Source organism: Mytilus californianus, unplaced genomic scaffold (genome assembly GCF_021869535.1).
Source record: "Mytilus californianus isolate M0D057914Y unplaced genomic scaffold, xbMytCali1.0.p SCAF_17, whole genome shotgun sequence".
Classification (NCBI taxonomy): Eukaryota; Metazoa; Mollusca; class Bivalvia; order Mytilida; family Mytilidae; genus Mytilus; species Mytilus californianus.
Window position 1 is genome coordinate 3,690,055 of NW_026262659.1, and position 21,025 is coordinate 3,711,079.

General features: G+C 32.9%; 1 protein-coding gene and 1 long non-coding RNA gene across 2 annotated transcripts in view; both read right to left on the reverse strand.

The window, feature by feature from the left end:
- Positions 1-1,664, reverse strand: part of LOC127726449 (uncharacterized) — a 40,952-nt gene extending 39,288 nt beyond the window's left edge. Inside the window, exon 1 of the mRNA XM_052233826.1 lies at positions 893-1,664. Within this exon, the coding sequence (XP_052089786.1) occupies positions 893-1,659 (767 nt within the window). The 5' untranslated portion in view covers positions 1,660-1,664. The remainder of the gene's footprint in view (positions 1-892) is intronic.
- Positions 1,665-17,853: 16,189 nt separating this feature from the next.
- On the reverse strand, positions 17,854-20,831 carry LOC127726251 (uncharacterized). Its single transcript, XR_007993421.1, has 2 exons — positions 20,802-20,831; positions 17,854-18,396 (listed from the first exon to the last, which is right to left on the reverse strand). It is a non-coding gene; the product is annotated as an uncharacterized LOC127726251 (long non-coding RNA).
- Positions 20,832-21,025: the final 194 nt, after the last annotated feature.

Below are 21,025 nucleotides of genomic sequence, written 5' to 3' on the forward strand. Positions count from 1 at the left end.
TTCTTTGACAAAACCGGGTTCTGCCTTGTGAAATCTAGGACAAAACCGGGTTGTACACATTGACAAAACCGGGTGCTTCCATTTTGACATTACCCATTTCTTTCGTTCCATACGCAGAAATACAAGTATTGAGGTGCTCAAAGTTACTAGTTATGCAATCTCCATGTCAATATCTTTCTTTCCATACCTTTCGTTCCGTACCATGTGAACAATTGAAGGAGAAATTAAACAAATTCGAGGCAAGGTTCACTCAATTCGTCATTTTGACATGCATTTTTACTTATTCCTCCGTTAATCTAGAACGGTTGTAGAAAATATTACATCTCATAATAGAAAATAGTTATATATGTATAAATATTCTTCGATATCATAACAATAACAAATAAATAAACAGAAAACTACCTTTTCTCTATCTATTGATGTTCCGTCACCGTGCCGGATATTAGATACAATCGAGTCCAAACATTTTTTGCCGGGGTAGTTAAGACACAGTGGTTCCTATTATTTCGAAAGTTTACATCCAGAACAGCTAAACGGACGTCTCACTTTTGCGGGGGTTTTCCAGTCGAAACAGCAGAAGTCCCGAGATGACAATATATTTATACCCTGCTGAACCCCCAAAGTCTTTAAACATGAGGAATTGGATGAAATTTAGCTATCCTGCTTATTTCTCTCATTGTATCTTTTTAAGTGTCTTCAAAATCATGAAAATGGTGATATTTCTTCGTATACTTGCATTTTTCCAAATACACAATGTTGTTTTTTAATAAACATGTGAATGTAGATTCAAAGACATGTTTAGCTCGTGTCATTGTATACAACGATTTTATAATATTCTGAACATGAAATTATATAAGATGTACTAAATATCAGTATCCAAAAAGACACCAACCTCACACTATATGTTCCAAACAAATTAACCAAATTTTGTTCATTTATTCCTTTTGGTGTACATTTAAAAAAAGGAAGCACTGGAACCGTGATAGCCTGGAACTTATCTATATCACTATTCAGGGTTTTTAACTTTTCAAATAGAGCAGCATCTCGTCTTGTTTTCTCGAGTTCCTTTCTCTTTAGATCCAAACCAGTTATCCCCTGTAATCCAGTTTGCGCTTCTATAACCATTTTTGTCAGTTTTTCCCGTTCCTGCTTTGCTTTACTATTTATATCGTCGATCATTTTTTGGACTACGCGATCAATCATGGCTTTCATTTTGTGTCCTTCATCTCTTATTTCTTTAATGACGGAGTTAACGTCCAAATCAAAAGCTTTCAGTTCACTGTTTATCTGTGTTACGTTTTTAGTTGCAATGTTAAGTCTTTTTTCGATTGCTATGTTGATGTCCTGAGTCAAATTGGTGATGGAATCATCTATATTAGCGACTTTATGACCATTGTGTTTACCTGAAATACATCTTCTACAAACAGGAACATCACAGCTAGAACATAAAAAGATAAAATCCTCGTCGTGTTCTTTACATTTGGATTTTACTTCCTGGATCAAATCTGAACTACTCTGAAATTCATGATTTCTTGAAACTTTTTGTCTTTTGTGTAAGCCTTTACAAGTCTCACAAAAATACTGTTCACAATCAATACAATAATGCTCAGTTAACGCACTAGAACAAATATCGCATGTTTTGGAAGCTACCTGCGCCATGTTTCTTTTAAAGATAGTAACAGATTTACCTGAACAAACTTGATTTGTGTATAGATTTTTTTTGGTTCATAGTTTAAACTTACGTTTAAAATATGCTATCAAAAATCAAAACACTAGTCAGGGTATAGATAACTAGTTGAAATTACATAAACTTGATTGTGTATAACGTGTGCTATTTTATTATTGTTTATTTATGTCTGTTAAATATGTACGTTTTGAATAGTTATCTCTTCGTTGGCTGTTACACTCACCAGCATGTCCGTATTGTTGTAATTAAAGACTTTAGGATAATCGTCGTGAATGCGAGGAATGCCAGTACACATTATGTATGGAAAGTTTTAATTCAGATATTCCTTAATCTAATTCGATCACGCAAAACTGTAAATCCTGAAATACCATTTTTACTGTATATGTCATGTTTTTCTAATGTAGACGATAACTTTATGATTTGAATAAGAAATGATATATCAAATGTATTGTTTTTGTAGATTTATGATACAGGTAAAATTGAGAATGGAAACGCGGAATGTGTCAATGAGACAACAACCCGACCAAAGAGCAGAAAACAGCCTAAGGCCAACAATGGGTCTTCAACACAGCGAGAAAATCCCGCACCCGGAGCAGGCTTCAGCTGGCCCCTAAATAAATATGTGTTCTAGTTCAGAGAAAATGAACGTCACACTAAACTCTGAAACATATAGATGAACCAAAATTTAAAAAAAACATACGAAACTAACAAAGGCCAGAGGTTCCTGACTTGGGACAGGCGTAAAAATGCGGCGGGGTTAAACATGTTTTATGAGATATCAACCCTCCCCTTATACCTCTAGGCAATGTAGAAACTAAGCAAAATGACAATTATAACATAAATTAACAAAGGACTACTAGCAGTTACTGACATTCCAGCTCCAGACCTCAATTAAACGGATTGAAAGATCATCTTCATCATATGCAAATAAAAGACAAGCCCTCCCGTTAGGGGTTTAGTATCATATCATCATAAAATATATGAGAAGAACATAACCATTATCGTGCCAACAACTGGTTTTAGAATAAATGTGTTTATTTCCAATGCAAAGACCCTATGAGTGAATTATTATTAATTCAAAAAAATGCCATTTTTGATGAATCCACAACAGTATCGTAACTATATCCCTTCTGAATACGTCTGTTTAAAGGTTTGGTTAGCTTTTGAGGTGAATGACGACATTGTAACAGATGCAGACGGGTTTTTTATCGCTCAAACAACCATCCAGATGTAAAATTGATAAAAAAAAATAGGTAACTATTAAGAATAATTCACGAACAGAGCGTACAGGAGATTTAAAAGCAGCAGTAAAGTGTACCATTTAACATACTTATTAATGTTGTATAACTTAAAACAGGTTTTGCAATTCAGTTTGTTGATACTAAATTAAATTTCACTATGCTGCTTTCGTTATGCGGTTCCATATTTACTGTCAAATAATAATACTAAACTTTCATTTTTACTGTGGTTGCGATTTCAATTGTAAATGCGGTGTATTTTCGCAGAAGGAAATTAATTAACTTTCATCAAAAAAGTCTTGATTCAGCCAACTCGCTAACAAACTTAATCTTCTTAGCACATCTTCTTATTCATATTTGATAATGACATAAGGAATTGTTTATATATATATGCTTTCTTTGTGAATGAAATTCTGAAGTTATACATCAAATAATTTCGTAAAAATAGCATGTATTGCTAAAATATTTAATTCTATTTCTCTAATCTTTCGTCCGGACCTGTATGGTAAAATTAATCCATTCCTATGACAAGTCATTATTTTATACATGTATATTGGACAGTTTAAGCCTTTTCAAAGGTTTAAATGCATGACACACTTTACATTGTGTATGTGCCTGTCCCAAGTCAGGAGCCTGTCATTCATTGGTTGTCGTTTGTTGCTGTATTTCATATTAGTAGGGTGCTCAGTCAACGAATATGATCGATATGGGTTAGCGGAATAACACGCGGCTGTATTGAATATCATTAGAAAGAGGAGAACAAGCCTCATCGAAACATCGATGTCGTCTTTGTCTACAGTGGTTACGATTTTCTTAAATTTGGGTCAAAGGTCAAAGCTAAAATTTCAAGGAAAACGCAGAGTCACGTTTAAACAGCTTGCCGCCACTACATATATGTATTTATAGCAAAATAAATTTAGATAATTCAAAGGATTATAAATATAGTTTCTATAATTTGATTTTTCTGTTGCCAAATATGATTCGAGATTGATATTTGTACTTATACGGTGAACATTTACCATTTTTATGCAGCTGTTAAATAACAGTGACCTTGACCTATTGAAATTTCCAAATTCGGAATTTTTACATAAGATTCGATACAAGTGATCTCTACAAATGTTTTTTAGATATTAACATTTATAAGTTGCCCTCCCTAATTGTTATTTTTTGTCGTCTTTTGATAGAAGGTTTTCCTGGGTTAATATCCAATTTTTTTTGGTGAGTGTGGAAGCACAACAAATTGTACTTAGTTCCGAAACTGGTGTTATATTAACGCAGAATGGATTGAATTTGCAGGTCTGAGTATAACTTTGCTTTATAGAAATAAGAAATAGTGCAAACGGTGAAAAAGGGGGAGGGTTGTCTATCAAAGTTATGAAAACAAAATGACAATTAAAAACAGATTAATCACTCCATCTTACACTTTTACATGACGTATTTAGCATATATTGGCCTACAATCGACATGAAGTTAAAGATCATCTACAAAAAGGGGGTTATTTACAGCATCGATGTATGTTACAAACACTTGCAAACAACATGAATCTAATTAATATATATAGATCTCTGATTTCCTTATCCTCATATAATTTATATATACAAGCACGCGAAATCAATCAGAATTTTAATCAGATTTAAACAACATAGAAAAATTGCCGAAGCTAGTAGTAGCTTTAAACGTTTCATTGTCTACCAGGTCCTGGTCAGAGACATAATTTCAGTTGTTCTTTTTTAACTCTGACCGGCATTCGACGCAAGTCGCAAAATGCGAGGCATAGAGAATACAATCTGATGGTTGTGGCGGCAACGGCGTAAACTATTTGTATAGCTTTATATTTCAAAGGGTAGAGGAATTGGATGATTCATACTTTTTATATAGAGCCATTGTGTTACGAAGTTCCCGTCTGTCATATAATTATTGTCCTTGACCTCATTTTCATGGTTCAGTGACTCCTAAAAAACTGTATAGCTTTTTTCGTCATGTTAATGTCTCACTTATCATGAGTTCTAGGATAACTATATGTCGTTACTAATACATGATATCCTTACAAAGTCTACATTTTCATCAGACATGGTTCACCTGACCTCGACCTCATTTCATGGATCAGTGAACAAGGTTAAGGTTCCGTGTATGACATAAGCAGTGGGTCAAAAAATATTGTGTGTATGGAATGATTGCACGATGTACATGTCTTTATGGCAGAGCTCATCTGATCTTTTCCTCGTTTACATGGAACATTGATAACGTTAATTTTATGAAATACTTGTTGTATGACATAAAAATAAGGAGATGTGATATAATTCCCAATGAGACAACTGTCTATCAAAGTTCAAATGAAATGGAAGTAAGCAATTATAGGCAACCGTACGGCTTTCAACAATGAGAAAAACCCATACCGTATATCGGCTATAAAAGATCCCGATATGAAAAATATAAAACAATTCATTTGAGAAAACTAGCGGCCTAATTCATAACAAAACAATTTAGGAAAAACAAATACGACAGACATGAACCAACGACAACCACTCAAAAACCGGCTCGATCCTAACTTGGGACAGGCATATAAAGAATGTATAATTCTTTTCTCTGAGACTTCCGACATAATTCAGTCAGTAAGTGAAGCCTGCTGTACCTGTAGTTTTTACGGTAATTATGTTTATGATCATACTTTTCTCAGACTATTGATGACACCCTTTCATTAGCTTTCAGTAAGGGACGACATTTGATTTCAAAATAGGGGTGGGAAGCGGGAGGAGGATTTTAAAAGTGAATAACTTGGCCTGGTATGAACTGAAAATAAATGATTTTGCACAAGACAGGATGAAAATGAATACTCTGCAACATGAAATGCAGGATAGTTGAGGATACGAATATGTAAAAAGTGAAAATAAATTTTCGCGCAGCATTTCCGCGGAAAAAAAAATGCATAGCAACAAATGAAAAAAAATTGTCAATCCGAAAAAAAAAAATTCTGCCATCAGGTCCTATCCCGCCCCCTTTTCCCGAATATAAAATGTCGTACCCTAACGGAGAGTACTTTTAGTTCGGTACTTTGTGTCTTTTGTCTTCATGTTAGTTGATTTTGTGCTTCAAGCTGATTTGATGAGTCAAGCCATTTCCAACTGGTTTTTTTTTGCAGATAGTTCTTATGTTGTATTGTTATACCATTGTCTAGGTAAGGGGAGGGTCTACAAATCATAAACATGTTTAACCCCTCCAAGTTCTGTATGTGTCTGTCCAAAATCAATTGCCTGCAATTTAGTGATTGTCGTTGGTCGCTGTATGTTGTATCTGTTTTTTGTTGTTCACACAAATGAGACCGATATTTTTTTTTTTCATTTGTATTGTTTCATAAATTGTCTTGTCGGGGCCTTTTATAGCAGATTTTACAATTTTAAACTACCGATCTTTTTTAATTGTATTATTATCACCGAAAATAATCATTCCAATCCGAAACATTGTAGATAGATTGAACATGCATGCTTGACACATATAGGTCATTGGCTTCAGTGGTTCGCTCGTACAAATCTATTGCCAATTCAGCTTTGAAATTACTACAGTTGTGTCTGCTGGTGTATGATTTATAGCACAAACGGTGGAACATTTTTGTTGTCGTTCACACCGAGGGAGGTTTAGGTAGAAAATATCACGCAAGACCATAACATATAAACTTGATATAGACTTGATGTGCCATATTCCGAATGTGAAACGAAACTGACCGATTTGATTCTTATACTACAATATAACACAAAAATATATTCAATAGAAAGTTTAAAGTTTTGAAAAACAGACACAAAATATATTCCTCTGAAAAACATAACAATCTACAAAGTTAACTGGCTATTCAAAACAAATAAATCAACCACACACCTAGAAAAATGAGAAATGTAGTGAGTGACCAATGTCCTTGTTAATGACCTAATAGTATACGCAACAAAATGATTAATGGCATGAGATAATCCGTGTTTAATCAATGCCAAAATGTTGACTTAATTTGTGTTTTCAATTGCTAATTTCTTCAAAACGACTTCTATTTCACACACATTTAGGCACACACATTTACTGTGTCTTATTGCTTTAATCAGAGTAAAAAAATATCGCGATGATTCACATAATAATTTTGCTTTCAATGAAAATGTGGTACATTTCGGGTAAAATTTTAGTCTTACTAAAATGCTGAAATAGTTATACTAAAATCACTTACATACTTTCCGCTTTCGTTATATGATATATTTAATATATAAACTATATTATAAGTACTATTTCAACCACCAACAAAGTGCGCAATAATTTTATTTGTCATGTTGAAGACTCCCCGTACAATACGGTATATGGGGGTACCCAATAAAACACGAAATTTAGAAAAGCGTGACCACGGGAAGTTACGACGACATTCATGATTGTAAACTATAATGATTTTCCTATAATTTGCAAAACAAATTAGCCGTGTGTTATTCCATTAACTTCAACTCGTTAACTAGAGGACTTTTTGGACACTGAGCACCCTACTATATTGTTTATCGTTAATTGTTTTTGCACATAAATCAGGCCGTTAACTTTCTCGTTTGAATGGTTTTACATTTGTCATTCGGGGCCTTTTATAGCTTACTACGCGGTATTAATTTTGCTCTTTGTTGATGGCCATATGGTGACCAATCGTTTATAACTTCTACTTCATTTGGTCTCTGGTGAAAATTTGTTTCATTGGCAATCATACCACATCTTCTTATTTTTATATATAGTGTTTTGTATACTATTGATTGTTTTGATTGGGTATTTATCTTGAGATCATAGTTGTTTATCATTGAGTTCCCTGGGTCTCCTGAAAGCAGTCTATAAATGCTTAGTATCTTAAGTATAGTATGCTTAGTCATATGCGGATTTCAGATATTGCTTAAAACACAAGTTTTGCTATTTTCTAGCAATGAATGAAAACTACGTGCTTGTTCTTCGAACGGAGTCTTTTGTTTTCTATGTTGTGTTTTGTGTTTTGTGTACTGTTGCTTGTCTGTTTGTCTTTTTCTTTTTTAGCCACGGCGTTGTCGGTTTTTTTTTTTTCGACATACGAGTTTGAATGTCCCTTTGGTATCTTTCGCCTTTCTTTCAAAATATCAATTTGAAGTAATTAAAATATTAATTCACCATAATAGGTGATGTGTTTTGTACCAAAAAGATATCGTTCATGCAGTTAACATATAGCTGTCTGTCTGTTTGTTGTCGTCCTTAATATTATAAATTCAGACAGTAAATTAAGAATTCAATGACGGTCATTTTATTTTCTAGTTCATAATTCAAATATTGGTCTTCCTATCTTTTGCCATTACCCTGTCAGTTTTACCTTTGACATATAAGTTTTGAATACCCCTTGGTATCTTCAACCTCTTGATACAGATAAGATATATGGTAATCAAATATGTTTAACACGCTTATCTGAAAAAATGTCCTTCCAAATATTACCTGGTGTTAATAGATATGTTTTGTTATTCTGGTACAAATTCATTCATTATGTTTGGGGATACCGTTCAGAACTAGAAATTAAAGAAACAACAGAAACGGCTTCCTCCGCCTCATATGTAGACTTATACCTTGAATTTGACATAAGCAGTATTCTTAGTACCAGAATCTATGACAAACGAGACGATATTAGTTTTGAAATTATAAATTTCCCCCATATAGGAAATAGGAGCAATATACCAGCTTCACCTGCATATGGGATATACATTTTCCAACTCATTCGGTATTCAAGAGCTTGCAGCTGCTACTCTGATTTTAGAAAACGTCACCAGTGTCTAAGCAGTAAGTTGATGAACCTGGGCTAAGTCAAAGAACGTCTCAATTTCACAATAAATACATGATGGTCTTGATTCTAGGTACTAACGTTGTTTGTCATTTTAATAACATGTTATAGTGTTCTTTTTATTTGTCTTTGTATATTTTTAACCTTAACTGTTTAGTCCATTTTTGTAGTATACTTTTAGCGTGGCTCGGAATTTATACATCCCGCCATTGTGTTATTGTACTATTGACTTTTTTTTTTGTATTCTTGTCTTTCATATTTGCTAATGTACTTTGGCTATAGAGTGTCTATATGGGATTTAGCTTTTCCTGTTTAAATAGTTATTTGTTTTTATAATGATTAAGATTATAACACAATGTTGACTGCTGTACCCCAGTTTTGACAATTTTATTTATTATGTCTGTTTGTTTTGCTCACACATTGTTGTCAATATAATGGAATTTTATGCGACTGTCATACAGGTGAGAGGTTTAGCTAGCTATAAAACCAGGTTTAATCGACCATTTTCTACATAAGGAAATGCCTGTACAAGTCAGGAATATGACAGTTGTTTTCCATTCGTTTGATGTGTTTGGGCATTCGATTTTGCAATTTGATAAAGGACTTTCCGTTTTGAATTTTCCTTGGAATTCGGTATTTTTGCTATTTTACTTTTTTCAATATCGAAATTTCAATATAGTTTCAAAGCTGCTTTGAAATACAGAGCAAACACGTATCCAATTAAATGGCATCGATTGCAAGGATACTTATTGTTTATAAATGTGTTATGGATATAAGTATTTCTACCTATAACATGATTTCAAAAAGGTTTTATCAACTTCTCTATTTCGACTAAAGGAGTGAAACAATTTCAAAAATCAATAAACTCTTTCATTAAATCTAGAGATACCTTTTATTTCTGTTTGGGTTGCTCTCCCAATTTGGTGAATATAACTGAAATATAAACCACTGTCATAAGAATGGAGGTTTAGTTAGCTATAAAACAAGGTTTAGCTCCCCATTTTCTTCTGAAAATGCATGTACCAAGTCAGGATTATGACAGTTGTTTTTCATTCGTTCCGTTGTTTGATAAAGTGTGATTTTGTCAGTTTTTATGGACTTCCCCTTTTGAGTTTACCTTGAAGTTCTGTATTTTAGTATACTTTTGAAACAAATAATGATCTGAAATAATATTTTCGACAGATGTATTACATGAGTGCAATGTAACTCTTATTAACCGAGAGGAGTATGGATGGACCGGAATATTAGAAAAAGAGTTTGAATGCAGAGATTGCTGCTATGATTTAATTCAGAGCTAGAAGTCAAATAGTGCTTTAGAAAGGCAATAAACAAGAAATTAATCATGTACTTTTATTATGTAAAAAACATACACACTGAAAAGATCTCTTATTCAATAGTCCATTTTTAAGCTATCGACTTTAAGCTTTGTTATTTTCAAACGTAATAAATTTTTCTTACGCATGAGTAAAGAATAAAAACCGTCATTAGCAAGTCGTTCACTCTCGATACTGAAGATGCAGTTTATATACTAAAAAGAATCCAACTTGCCAAGGCTTATTATATTTCTGACTTATTTAGCTTGATAGTTATGCTAATTGATTCGGCATGTACCTAACATAAAGGTAAATGAATGGTATTACATGAGTTTAGTGTTACCCTTAAAATGAAGTACAGTTTGATAAAAAGGCATCCTTATAAACATTGTACATTATTTCGGTGAACGTGGCGTACTTCCAAACTATAGAATGGAGTGTTGCTGGGAAGGAATTAGAAAAAAAGCTTGTGAGACTAAAGGATTTTGTTACAACTCAAATACATCCGGAGGAGTCAAATGGTGTTTCAAAAGAAGAAAAGCGCACAAGTCAAATTTGTTTTATGAATAAAATTATTTATGTATCAATAATGTAAATACATGATAGTTTGTTATTGTTTTACTAGTTTACAATAGTTGATGGATGAACTTGGAACCATTCAGTTTGGTAGCACTGAAGAGTTTAAAAGTGAGCTAGCACTTCAAAATAAAATCAGAAACAGAAACAGGATTAGATATTTTTGACAGAATAACGATTGATTAAATGCCCGCGTCTGATTGCAATATATCACGTGATGTGTATTTTCAAACTTACAGAAACAAATAGTTTTGTCCACCGTTTTTTTTAGACCCTTCTTCCTGCACAATAGAGTCTGAATGGTACAATCCAATATGTTCTGCATATATAACAAAATATAGAATTATCATTTGCCAAACGCTGGATGATATCGGTCTTCCTTATGGTCTATGTAACCTCTTTTCATGTTATTAAAATCTAAGTCATCAGCATTAAACAATAGATGAGGTTACTGTTTTCAATCTACCTGATTTATTACATACGCAATTTCTTGCTTACACATCCAACATTTGTTTTGATGTGTACAGATTTTTTCTAAATGGATGCATTGGTTTTGTTTTTTTATTACCGAGAATTCATCGAAAAATGTATTTCTACCAAATAATCGTTTCCTCTTTGCCTCGATTGTGACTTTATCGAATCAGACTTATCCCCCCTCCCCCTCCAACAATAACAACAAATACACAAACAACCCAATCCGAAAACACATGGTATTTGCTTTGTCCGTCCATCCGCACATATGTCCGATCAAATCAAATGCTTACGGGATGAGATTTTGAAAAGTAAATACCAAAAATACCGAACTGAAAGGAAAATTTTAAACGGAAAGTCCCTTATCAAATGAAAAAAAAAGGGCTTTAATACAACTCATATAGATATTAGATAGTAAAACAAAATACCAAAACCTGTTGTTGTTGTTCGTCGTCGGAGGCAATCGTCGATTTTAGACATCAATGAGCAGATATTGCAGAGAGGTGATTGTGAATTTGTACTTCAATGAGTAACACGACGGATAAGGACCCATCCTGGAATTGCTGATAGGTGATTGTGACATATTATACAGATTTCAAATCCGTTTTTGTTTTCAGTCAAGTTTACAAGAAGGACGAAAGATACCAAAGGGACATTTAAACTCATAAGTCGAAAATAGTCTGACAACATCATGACAAAAAACAAAGGACCAAGGGCAAGCAACAGTACAAACATAGAAAACTCTAAACACTGAGCAACACGCACCCAACCAAACAGCGGGGGTCATCCTAGTAGATCCTGATCCTCATGTGGTACCCGTCGTGTTACTCATGTAAGTACAAATCCGTCTAATAAGTTGGTCACATAGACGTCGTCATCTGTGAAACATATATTCCATAATGGTCAACCAACTCGTGATCGCAACCGTAAATTTACGAAGGGATGATTTCAAATTCACCACTGGAACTCGTGGTTTAAAAGCTTCCTTGTGAGCAGCAACCCCTTTCAACTAAATATAATGGGAAATGCAAGCGAAGAAATTACTAAGTTTCGCTGTTTCCCATTTGGTAATGATAAATAAAAATAACGCGTGATACATTTCGCTCGCCCGGATCATTTTTTCTGGATTTACTTTCATCATGACGCTCAAACCTAAACATTTTTAAAAATCCACGGATGTTTTAAATACGTCGAAACGTTATGAGAGTAATGGCCAAAAGAGACCTAGAAGGCATAGCCAAATGCTTCTAGGGTCAACTTTGGTTGAGGCAAATGGAACCTTAGTCCTTAATTATTTCTGTATTTATCAACACAGAATTTTAAAATAGCTGTTATGAATCAGATCAACTGGAAGCACTGGCTATTAAGCAGATCTCCTCGGGGACTAACCGTCCATCAGCAGCGTTATCGACATAGTGGTAGTAAACGAAAATAGCAGGTTTTTAGTCTTCATCAGGAAGGCCCAACCCTCAACATCTGAATGCCAAGGATTTTTAAAAAAGTGGAAACGTGAGAAAGTACATGATCAAAACAAATCAAAAAAGTATAGTCAAATGCATCTATCGTAAAATTTGCCCTAGGGATTTGAAACCTAAATTTCTTATTAACTTCATAATTTATCAATTATCATTTTTGATAAGAATAATTGAAAATTCTGGGGCACTTCTGCAGAAAAATGCTGTTACAAGAAAAGGAGAATTGTGTCTTAGGAATTGTATTGAGATGTTTGGATTGGTTAAGGACTCGTTTTTATTCAAACATTGTATGCACGAAGCCTCCGCTTCACCCACGTAGCTCCTACCTTCGTATTGCCTTGCTTTGCGCTTAGTGATTTCCAAATAATCTTAGTATAACCCCTGAGATTAAAATTCAAATCTATCAAATATGCTATATAAATGCATTAGTTCACTAGGAGAAAGGGTTAACTTGCACTTGAAGCACCTAAGTAGCCTTTGTAATTAAACGAGAAAAATACTGGGGTTTCCTAAATTTGGTGAATCATCTTTCTGTTTCTTGTCTGTCTTTCACTTAGATAATATTTAAGTACAAATGTGCACCTTGCATGGCAGCAATGACAAATTTATAGCTGTTTAAATAACAGTTCGTAAAAAAAATGTCTAAAACAATAAAATGTTTCCAAGAGAGAGTTCAGTAAAAATAAGAATTTAGGTCAGTATATGATAACCATATGCATAATTCATACAGCGCTACCAACTTAACAAAGTAACTCAGCTATTTCAAGTAATGGACAAGAAAAAGCTATCGTTAAAGAAAATTGACAATAAAGAGACTAATACAACACAAGAAAATACGGAATCGGATACTGAAATAGCTACTGAAATTATGGAGATGAGCCAAAAAATGAAGGAGGAGAACAATGAACCGGAAAATACTGTCAAAATTATCCCAATCAATTTCAATTTTGAAAGAATGGAGGGCGACCAAATTAAAGGAGAAAAAGTGATCAGTGAATATCTGGGAAAATAGAGAGAATTTTGGAAAAAAGGAACTATATTGCTAACCTGTTGAGAGATCTAAGGAAATACGAAGGGGATAACCTCCCTATATATGCTAGAATAAGTGCAGCAACATTTGCGCCAAAATTTGGATCTGAAGAAGCCTCTGCGTTTTCGAAGATAAGATGACCGCATTCACAAAAACAATGCGCCAGACACTTCGTACAACAATGATTGAAGCGACTAAAGAACAGTTTGATAATTTTACCGCTGACATGCAAAAACTTTGGAACGAAGCTACTGAAAAAATGTATATTAAAAGACCAGGAGGACATACTACATTAAGGAAGTTTAACGAAAGAATTTAAAGGCTACAAGAAAATTGGGCCAAAAAATACAGGAATAATGGAACGGACAGCGAGAATACGGAAATCAACAAATTGAAAGGGGAAATTAAAGAGCTGAAAGAAACTAGTTCAAGCCGTCGTACTTCAAAGGAAACTAACACTATTGGAGGTATTAAACAAGAACTGGATGAACTCAAAGAAATGATTGGTGATAAAGGAACCCGGTATGAACGTAAGAATTTTATAGGTGGTTGTGGGGGACGCCGAGGACGTCGTTAAGACTTTTGATATAGTGAATAAATTGCAATAATAGTGTGCGGAATTATAATTAACTATTGTGAATAATTAGATACTTTTGACTGTGATTGCAGGTTTGACTTAATGGTTTAAATTGCAGAATGTTATCCTTTTATCCTTAGTAATTATAAAGTTTCAAATACTGAAAACATCTTACTTATTTATTAAACTAGACACGAGCGAATATGTTTGTTTCAAAATATAATGTGTAACCTGTAATATGCCGTATTGCTAACGAACAAAGGGTTAATTGCTATTGTTTATTGTATTGAAAGTAAAATATGTATCGCAGTTACTGTAAAGCTGATAAATCTATAGAATCAATTATTGGCATTGATTTATTGATAGTTGTCTCAAATCGATTCATAGATTTTTATACAAAAAATACGTATGTATCAATTAGCTAATCTTACAACTATAGGGGCGGTTCTAACAAATGTATTTGGGAATTCAATAGGACGCCGAAAATTAATAACCAATTAGAATGCAGAGTGTGAGCGCATGACGGTTTCGATGGTATTCCATTTCTTAAAAATATGTCCTTCGGAATACTTTTAAAGCTGTTACTGTTAACTGCAACACATATGCATACATGACTCCCTCCAATAGAGATTTAATATTTCGCATATTATTACACATTAATCCCTCCAATAGGGATTTATTATCTAGTCAATCAAATGCATATTAATCACTCCAATAGAGTTTAATTATTGTAACAACTACTGCAACACTTATCTCTCCAATAGAGACAGTGATCAGTAAGATAGAATCCATCTTATTTATAATTGCCTGTTAAAAGGTCATTTGAATTTACTACTAAACGTAAACAAATTAACGTGAGAAACTAAAGACAACAAGGAAAGGAAATACAAAGGAAAACTTCGCACACATCTTAAAAACAAACGTGACTTAAATAGAGAAAAAATAAACACACAAGAAAGATAGAACTATCTAGACAATGTATTGAAATATTTTCTAAAACAGAACCAAGCGACTCTGAAATATCATTATTAGCTAAATGGTTAAAATTTATACCTGCCCCTGCTGAAAAGAACATCAAGCGTAATTTTTTACAAAACTTTGACGAATTGGCACGCAAAATGAGACTTTAATTTCTGTTCTACGGCAATGAAAATGTCATAAATAATCATCCTTTTACTATGAAATCAGGATATACACCAAGCTTTGCTAATACAGCTATAGAAAATTATATATTTGCAACTAAAACTAAATTAGGAAGAATACACTTGGAGAAATTCAAGGATAACTTAACAAAATCAGAAAGAATGGCATTACAGTCACTGAAACAAAATGAAGAAATAGTAATTAAAAAAGCTGATAAAAACTCATAAACAGTAATTCTTGATAAAAAGAATTATGTTGAACAAGCGTTAGCTGAGCTTAACGATGGAATACATTACGAACAAATTGCAATATCACACTCTACGGAGATTTACCATCTAATAGAAAGTAAATTAAAGATATTACATGTACAATCACACCTAGATGACATATCCTTGAGATATCTTTTAGATACAAAAGTCGAAAAAATTCAAGTTGGCAGATTATATTTATTACCTAAAATTCACAACATTGACATCAACATCAATTATGAACATTTACACAAGATACGATGTTCTTCATTAACAAAATTAAAAGAATAGAGGCACCTGATAATGTAATTTTAGCTACAATTGACATTAGTAGTATGTACACAAATCTGAGTCACGAAGAAATAATTCAGGCTGTGTACTGAGCGTGGCCTAAACTTTTATAGCATATAAATATGCAATCCCACTCCCACCAAGGAATGAATTTCTGGAATTACTAAGAATTACACTAGAAAACAATGAATTTGAGTTTGATAACGTGATTTATAAACAAATAGTTGGTGTTCCCATGGGAGTCACTATGTCGACAAGCTTAACAGACTTGAGAATCTTTGAAATCATCTCTAAAATACTAGGAGAATTTACACACGCTTTAAAAATTATACGCTTGTCAGTATATAGGGATGACGGCTTTATGTTATTTGCCGGAAATCAAATGAATTGCTTGACTTTTTCGAAATAGCTTACAACGTTCATCCACTCATTAAGTTCACATATGAAACCTCAAGGACAAACGTTCAATTTGTAGATGTAACTGTGTACAAAGGAAAAGGAATTATTACAAATAGAATCTTAGATATCAAATTTTATCCAATACCTGCATTGATCATCATCCCACCCATCGTCTGTATTCAAAGGTTTTATTACAGGAGAAATTATAAGATTTATTCGGTCATCTAATAATGTAGAGGACATAGAATCACAAATAAAATTGTTCAGAGAAAAACTCTAGAAACGGGGTTATGTTGCAGACGAAATTGATCCCATAATAACGACAACAATGAGAAAAACAAGGGAAAGTACATTACGGTACAAAGCAATATATAAAGGGAAATCACCACCTTTATGCTTTATAACAAAATATAATCCGAGACTTAAACAACTGGGAAAAACTTTAAGAAAACACTGGCACTTAATTTCGAATGATAGCACAGCAAACCAACTATTTAAAAAAAAAACACCCATAATTGCATACCAGAAATTTCGTTTATTTTTATCATTTTGCTGTAAGGCTAGGGTACCTGATGAGGATTATGCCTAGGTAATATAAACCTAAGCCGAAACACAAGGTGAAACTACATCATCAAATCAATTATTTCTTACCGATACATCTATGCGTGTATTATTGAATTATTGAAGTAATAATAAAATAGGTATTTGCCTACATAGTTTGGTTCAAAGCGAAATTAATAGTAATATTGACCGACTATTTCAAATATTTAAGAATATGAAAATATACAATGTATGTATTAAATGATGAGATAATGAGATCTTATTTCGATTCTCTGAAGATATATACTGTTACAAAAATAGAAGATTGTGTCCTAGAGTTAATATCGAGATGTTTGGATTGCTTAAGTTCTCGTTTATATTTAAACATCTCTGAAGATATATGCTGTTACAAGAAAAGGAGAATTGTATCTTAGGAATTGTATTGAGATGTTTGGATTGGTTAAGGACTTGTTTTTATTTAAGCACAGATCTGATAACTTATGTAACAGTCGGGCGTTTCCTCTACCTAGGAACATAGAACAGAATATAGTTCATTCAGCAATATCTTTATTTTTCATTAATTTAGTATACCAAAATAAAACATCTGTTTACAAAATCTCACTACAATCATTGAGATAATAATAAGCAAAATGGTGTCAATTAACCGTTGTGGAAAACATGTAGTGGATAAGCATATAATAACCGAACTATTACATGCAGTTCAACAAGTTTCTATTTTAAGGATACGATACCTTAAAGATTCGGTGTGTTAATGTCATAAATGTTATATATTTTTTTATTTCTAATTCAAAGTTACAATATACTAGATAGGTTGCCTATAATTGCTTACATCAACTTTATTTGAACTTTGGTGGATAGTTGTCTCATTGGCAATCATACCACATCTCCTTATTTTTTTATAGATAGGAGTTTGACGAACCGAAACTGATCGCATACCAACGATGTGAATATTTCAATGCAATTCACAAATAATCAGTAAAAAAGTCATTTATTTTTTTACATGCAATGACGAATTATATATTCATCAACATATTATTGGATACTAAATGAGTATGAATATTTATTTGGAAACAAATGAAAAAAAAACAACAGATTAGAAAAGAAAAGGAAAGGACTATATTCCTACATACATAATTATTGACAGAATGTTTCCCTGTGTTATAAGAATTTGTACATTATTGTTTCATTAGGTAAAATTCAAAGATTTGTAATGTACAGCCACACAGAAATAAAACATCACAAATAAAATAAAAATTTGGTTTATCCCTTTTCCAAAAAATATGTTACATTACTATACTATATTTTTATTTTTTCATTCTTATACATTTTATTATTGGTAAATAAATGAGATTTAAAGTTATAAATAATTTACTTTTCTTGATGTCAATACAAATAATTGTCACTTGTCTGTTTTCCTAGCTACATGATTACAATAGACTTAACAATAAAACAAAATAACAAGTATTCACATACAACTTCCTATAGTCTCAACATATAAAACTGGTCGGATCAATCACTACATGGCCAATTGTCAGCTGCATTATTATGTGGTTTTAGTTACCGTGCGTCTCTGTAATGTTCTCATACGCTCTACAAATGTAAAACAGTTTTACATCATACAAACATACATTATCTTTAGATATATTTTACATGCCCCTAGAGTAAATACAGTAACGGAGCACCGAAATAATAGCAGTTTACTTATAGAAAACTATTTTGGAAGATAATTTTCAAATGAAAAATTCGTAAGGGTTCCGCGGAACCCAGTGTCTCGCCTACTTTTGCTGTTAGTCGCAGGCTCAACAAAAATGGGGAAAAATTATTAAAAATGTTCCTCTAGATACTATCTTTTGATTGTAAGAAGTTCTGTTCAAGTTTGGTAAAAATCCAATAAGGTTTATGAATCTAATAAATGTTTAATAACTTTAACTGCAGACTGTACGTAATGTACCTGGAATAAAACTAAGGCCATTTATAAGTAATATACGGGAAAACAGGAAATACATTTGTACAAAATTTCCTTCTAGATACTAGCTTTTGATCATAAACAAGCTTCTGTCCAAGTTTGGTACAAATCCAGGATAGTTTAAGAAAGTTATTAAAATTTTGAAAGCTTTAACCACAGAGTGAATGTAATGTTAACTGGCAGAAAAACTTATTTATAAGTAAAATACGGATAAACAGGATTTTGTTTTAACAAAATTTACTTTTGAATAGTCTCTTATGATCACAAACAAGCTTCTGTCGAAGTGTGGTACAAATCCAGGATAGTTTAAGAAAGTTATCAAAACTTGAAAAACCTTAACCACAGAGTGAATGTTATGTTAACTGGCAGAAAAACTAATATAAGAAAAGAAGATGTGATATGATTGCCAATGAGACAACTATCCACAAGAGACCAAATGACACAGAAATTAACAACTATAGGTCACCATACGGCCGTCAACAATGAGCAAAGCCCATACCGCACAGTCAGCTATAAAAGGCCCCGAAATGACAATGTAAAACAATTCAAACGAGAAAACTAACGGCCTAATTTATGTACAAAAAATGAACGATAACAAATATGTAACACATAAACAAACGACAACCACTGAATTACAGGCTCCTGACTTGGGACAGACACATACATACAGAATGTGGCGGGGTTAAACTTGTTATCGGGATCCCAACCCTCCCCCTAACCTGGGACAGTGGTGTAACAGTACAGCATAAGAACGAACAATAAAAATCAGTTGAAAGAGGCTTAACTCATCAGATGGATAAAAATACAAATACTACAAATACAAGTGGACGTGGCCGGGTACTTGTACATCCAAACAACAAAAAGACAATACGTACAGATCTGAGAGTACTCGCAGTTACTGACAGCTAGTTCAAAGCCACTAACAACTAATAAAAAAAAGCATGCATCTAAGAGAAAAACTAAGTCCATATATGACATGTATGAGGAAAATACGGATAAACAGGATTTTTTTTTTTAATTTTATTCTGGATACTATTTTATGATCATAAACAAGCTTCTGTCCAAGTTTGGTACAAATCTAAGATAGTTTAAGAAAGTTATTCAAATTTGAAAAACTTTAACCACAGAGTGAATGTAATGTTAACTGGCAGAAAAATACGGATAAACAGGATTTTTTTACAAAATTTACTTCTGGATACTATCTTATGATCATAAACAAGCTTTTGTCCAAGTTTGGTTGAAATGCAGGATAGTTTAAGAAAGTTATTTAAATTTGAAAAACTTAAACCACAGAGTGAATATTTGTGGACGCCGCCGCCGCCGACGACGACAACGACGACGATGGAATGCAGGATTGCCATGTCTTGCTTTTGCGACAAAAGTCGCAGGCTCGAGAAAAATCATTTTACCGTTTTGACTTGCTTTAATGTTTTAAATTAATACAATCTCCAAGACTAATTATCTTTTTTCGAGCTAGTCAATTATTACACTAGTAGCTTTGTCAGATCCAATATCATAGGATAGGTTAAGGCACAACAAGTGAGCGAAATTAGTCCGATTCTCGTGACTGGCTAACGGTGAAAGCTGTATGTTGAAAGGATAAGCATTTGTTGCAAACTACAACAAACAACAAGAAATACGAATTTACCGTTTCAGAATCCCTTACTTTGACAACGCTATTGTCCATAATTCATATTTTACAATAAATAATAACATTTCTAATATCACTAAAGGTACATATTTAACTCCTCCAGATGCGCATTTTGACAATAAATGTCTCTTCGGTGTTGTTGGTGCCAACCTTTTGAAAACCACAACTTATACAAACGTTAACTTATCAAATAAAAAAGCCAAGTCCGGCCAAGCTTAATTTCAATTCATACAAATGCAGGAAACAATAATCCAGTCAGCTTGTAGTCAGCTTGTATGTGTTTTTGTTTGCAGTTTTCCTTTACTTTTGTCGAGATACTTCTTAATGGACTTTGGTTGTTTTTCTTTCAATCAAATACAAGTAAAAAAATAAACATACTGTTTCATATTGCAGATTGAGCAGCTCCTGAAAAGAAATGATAATGAATTTTTATAGAACTTTGAACAATTTTTCAATTTTAAAATGTTGTTAGCAAATTAACTTATTCATCAGAAATTTCGTACATTGTTGCAATTGTTGTTAAGGTGACTCATCGGTATATATTTCCTCAGATAGAATTTTCTTATACTTTGCCGAAATGAAGGTTTAACTATGCTTTTTTT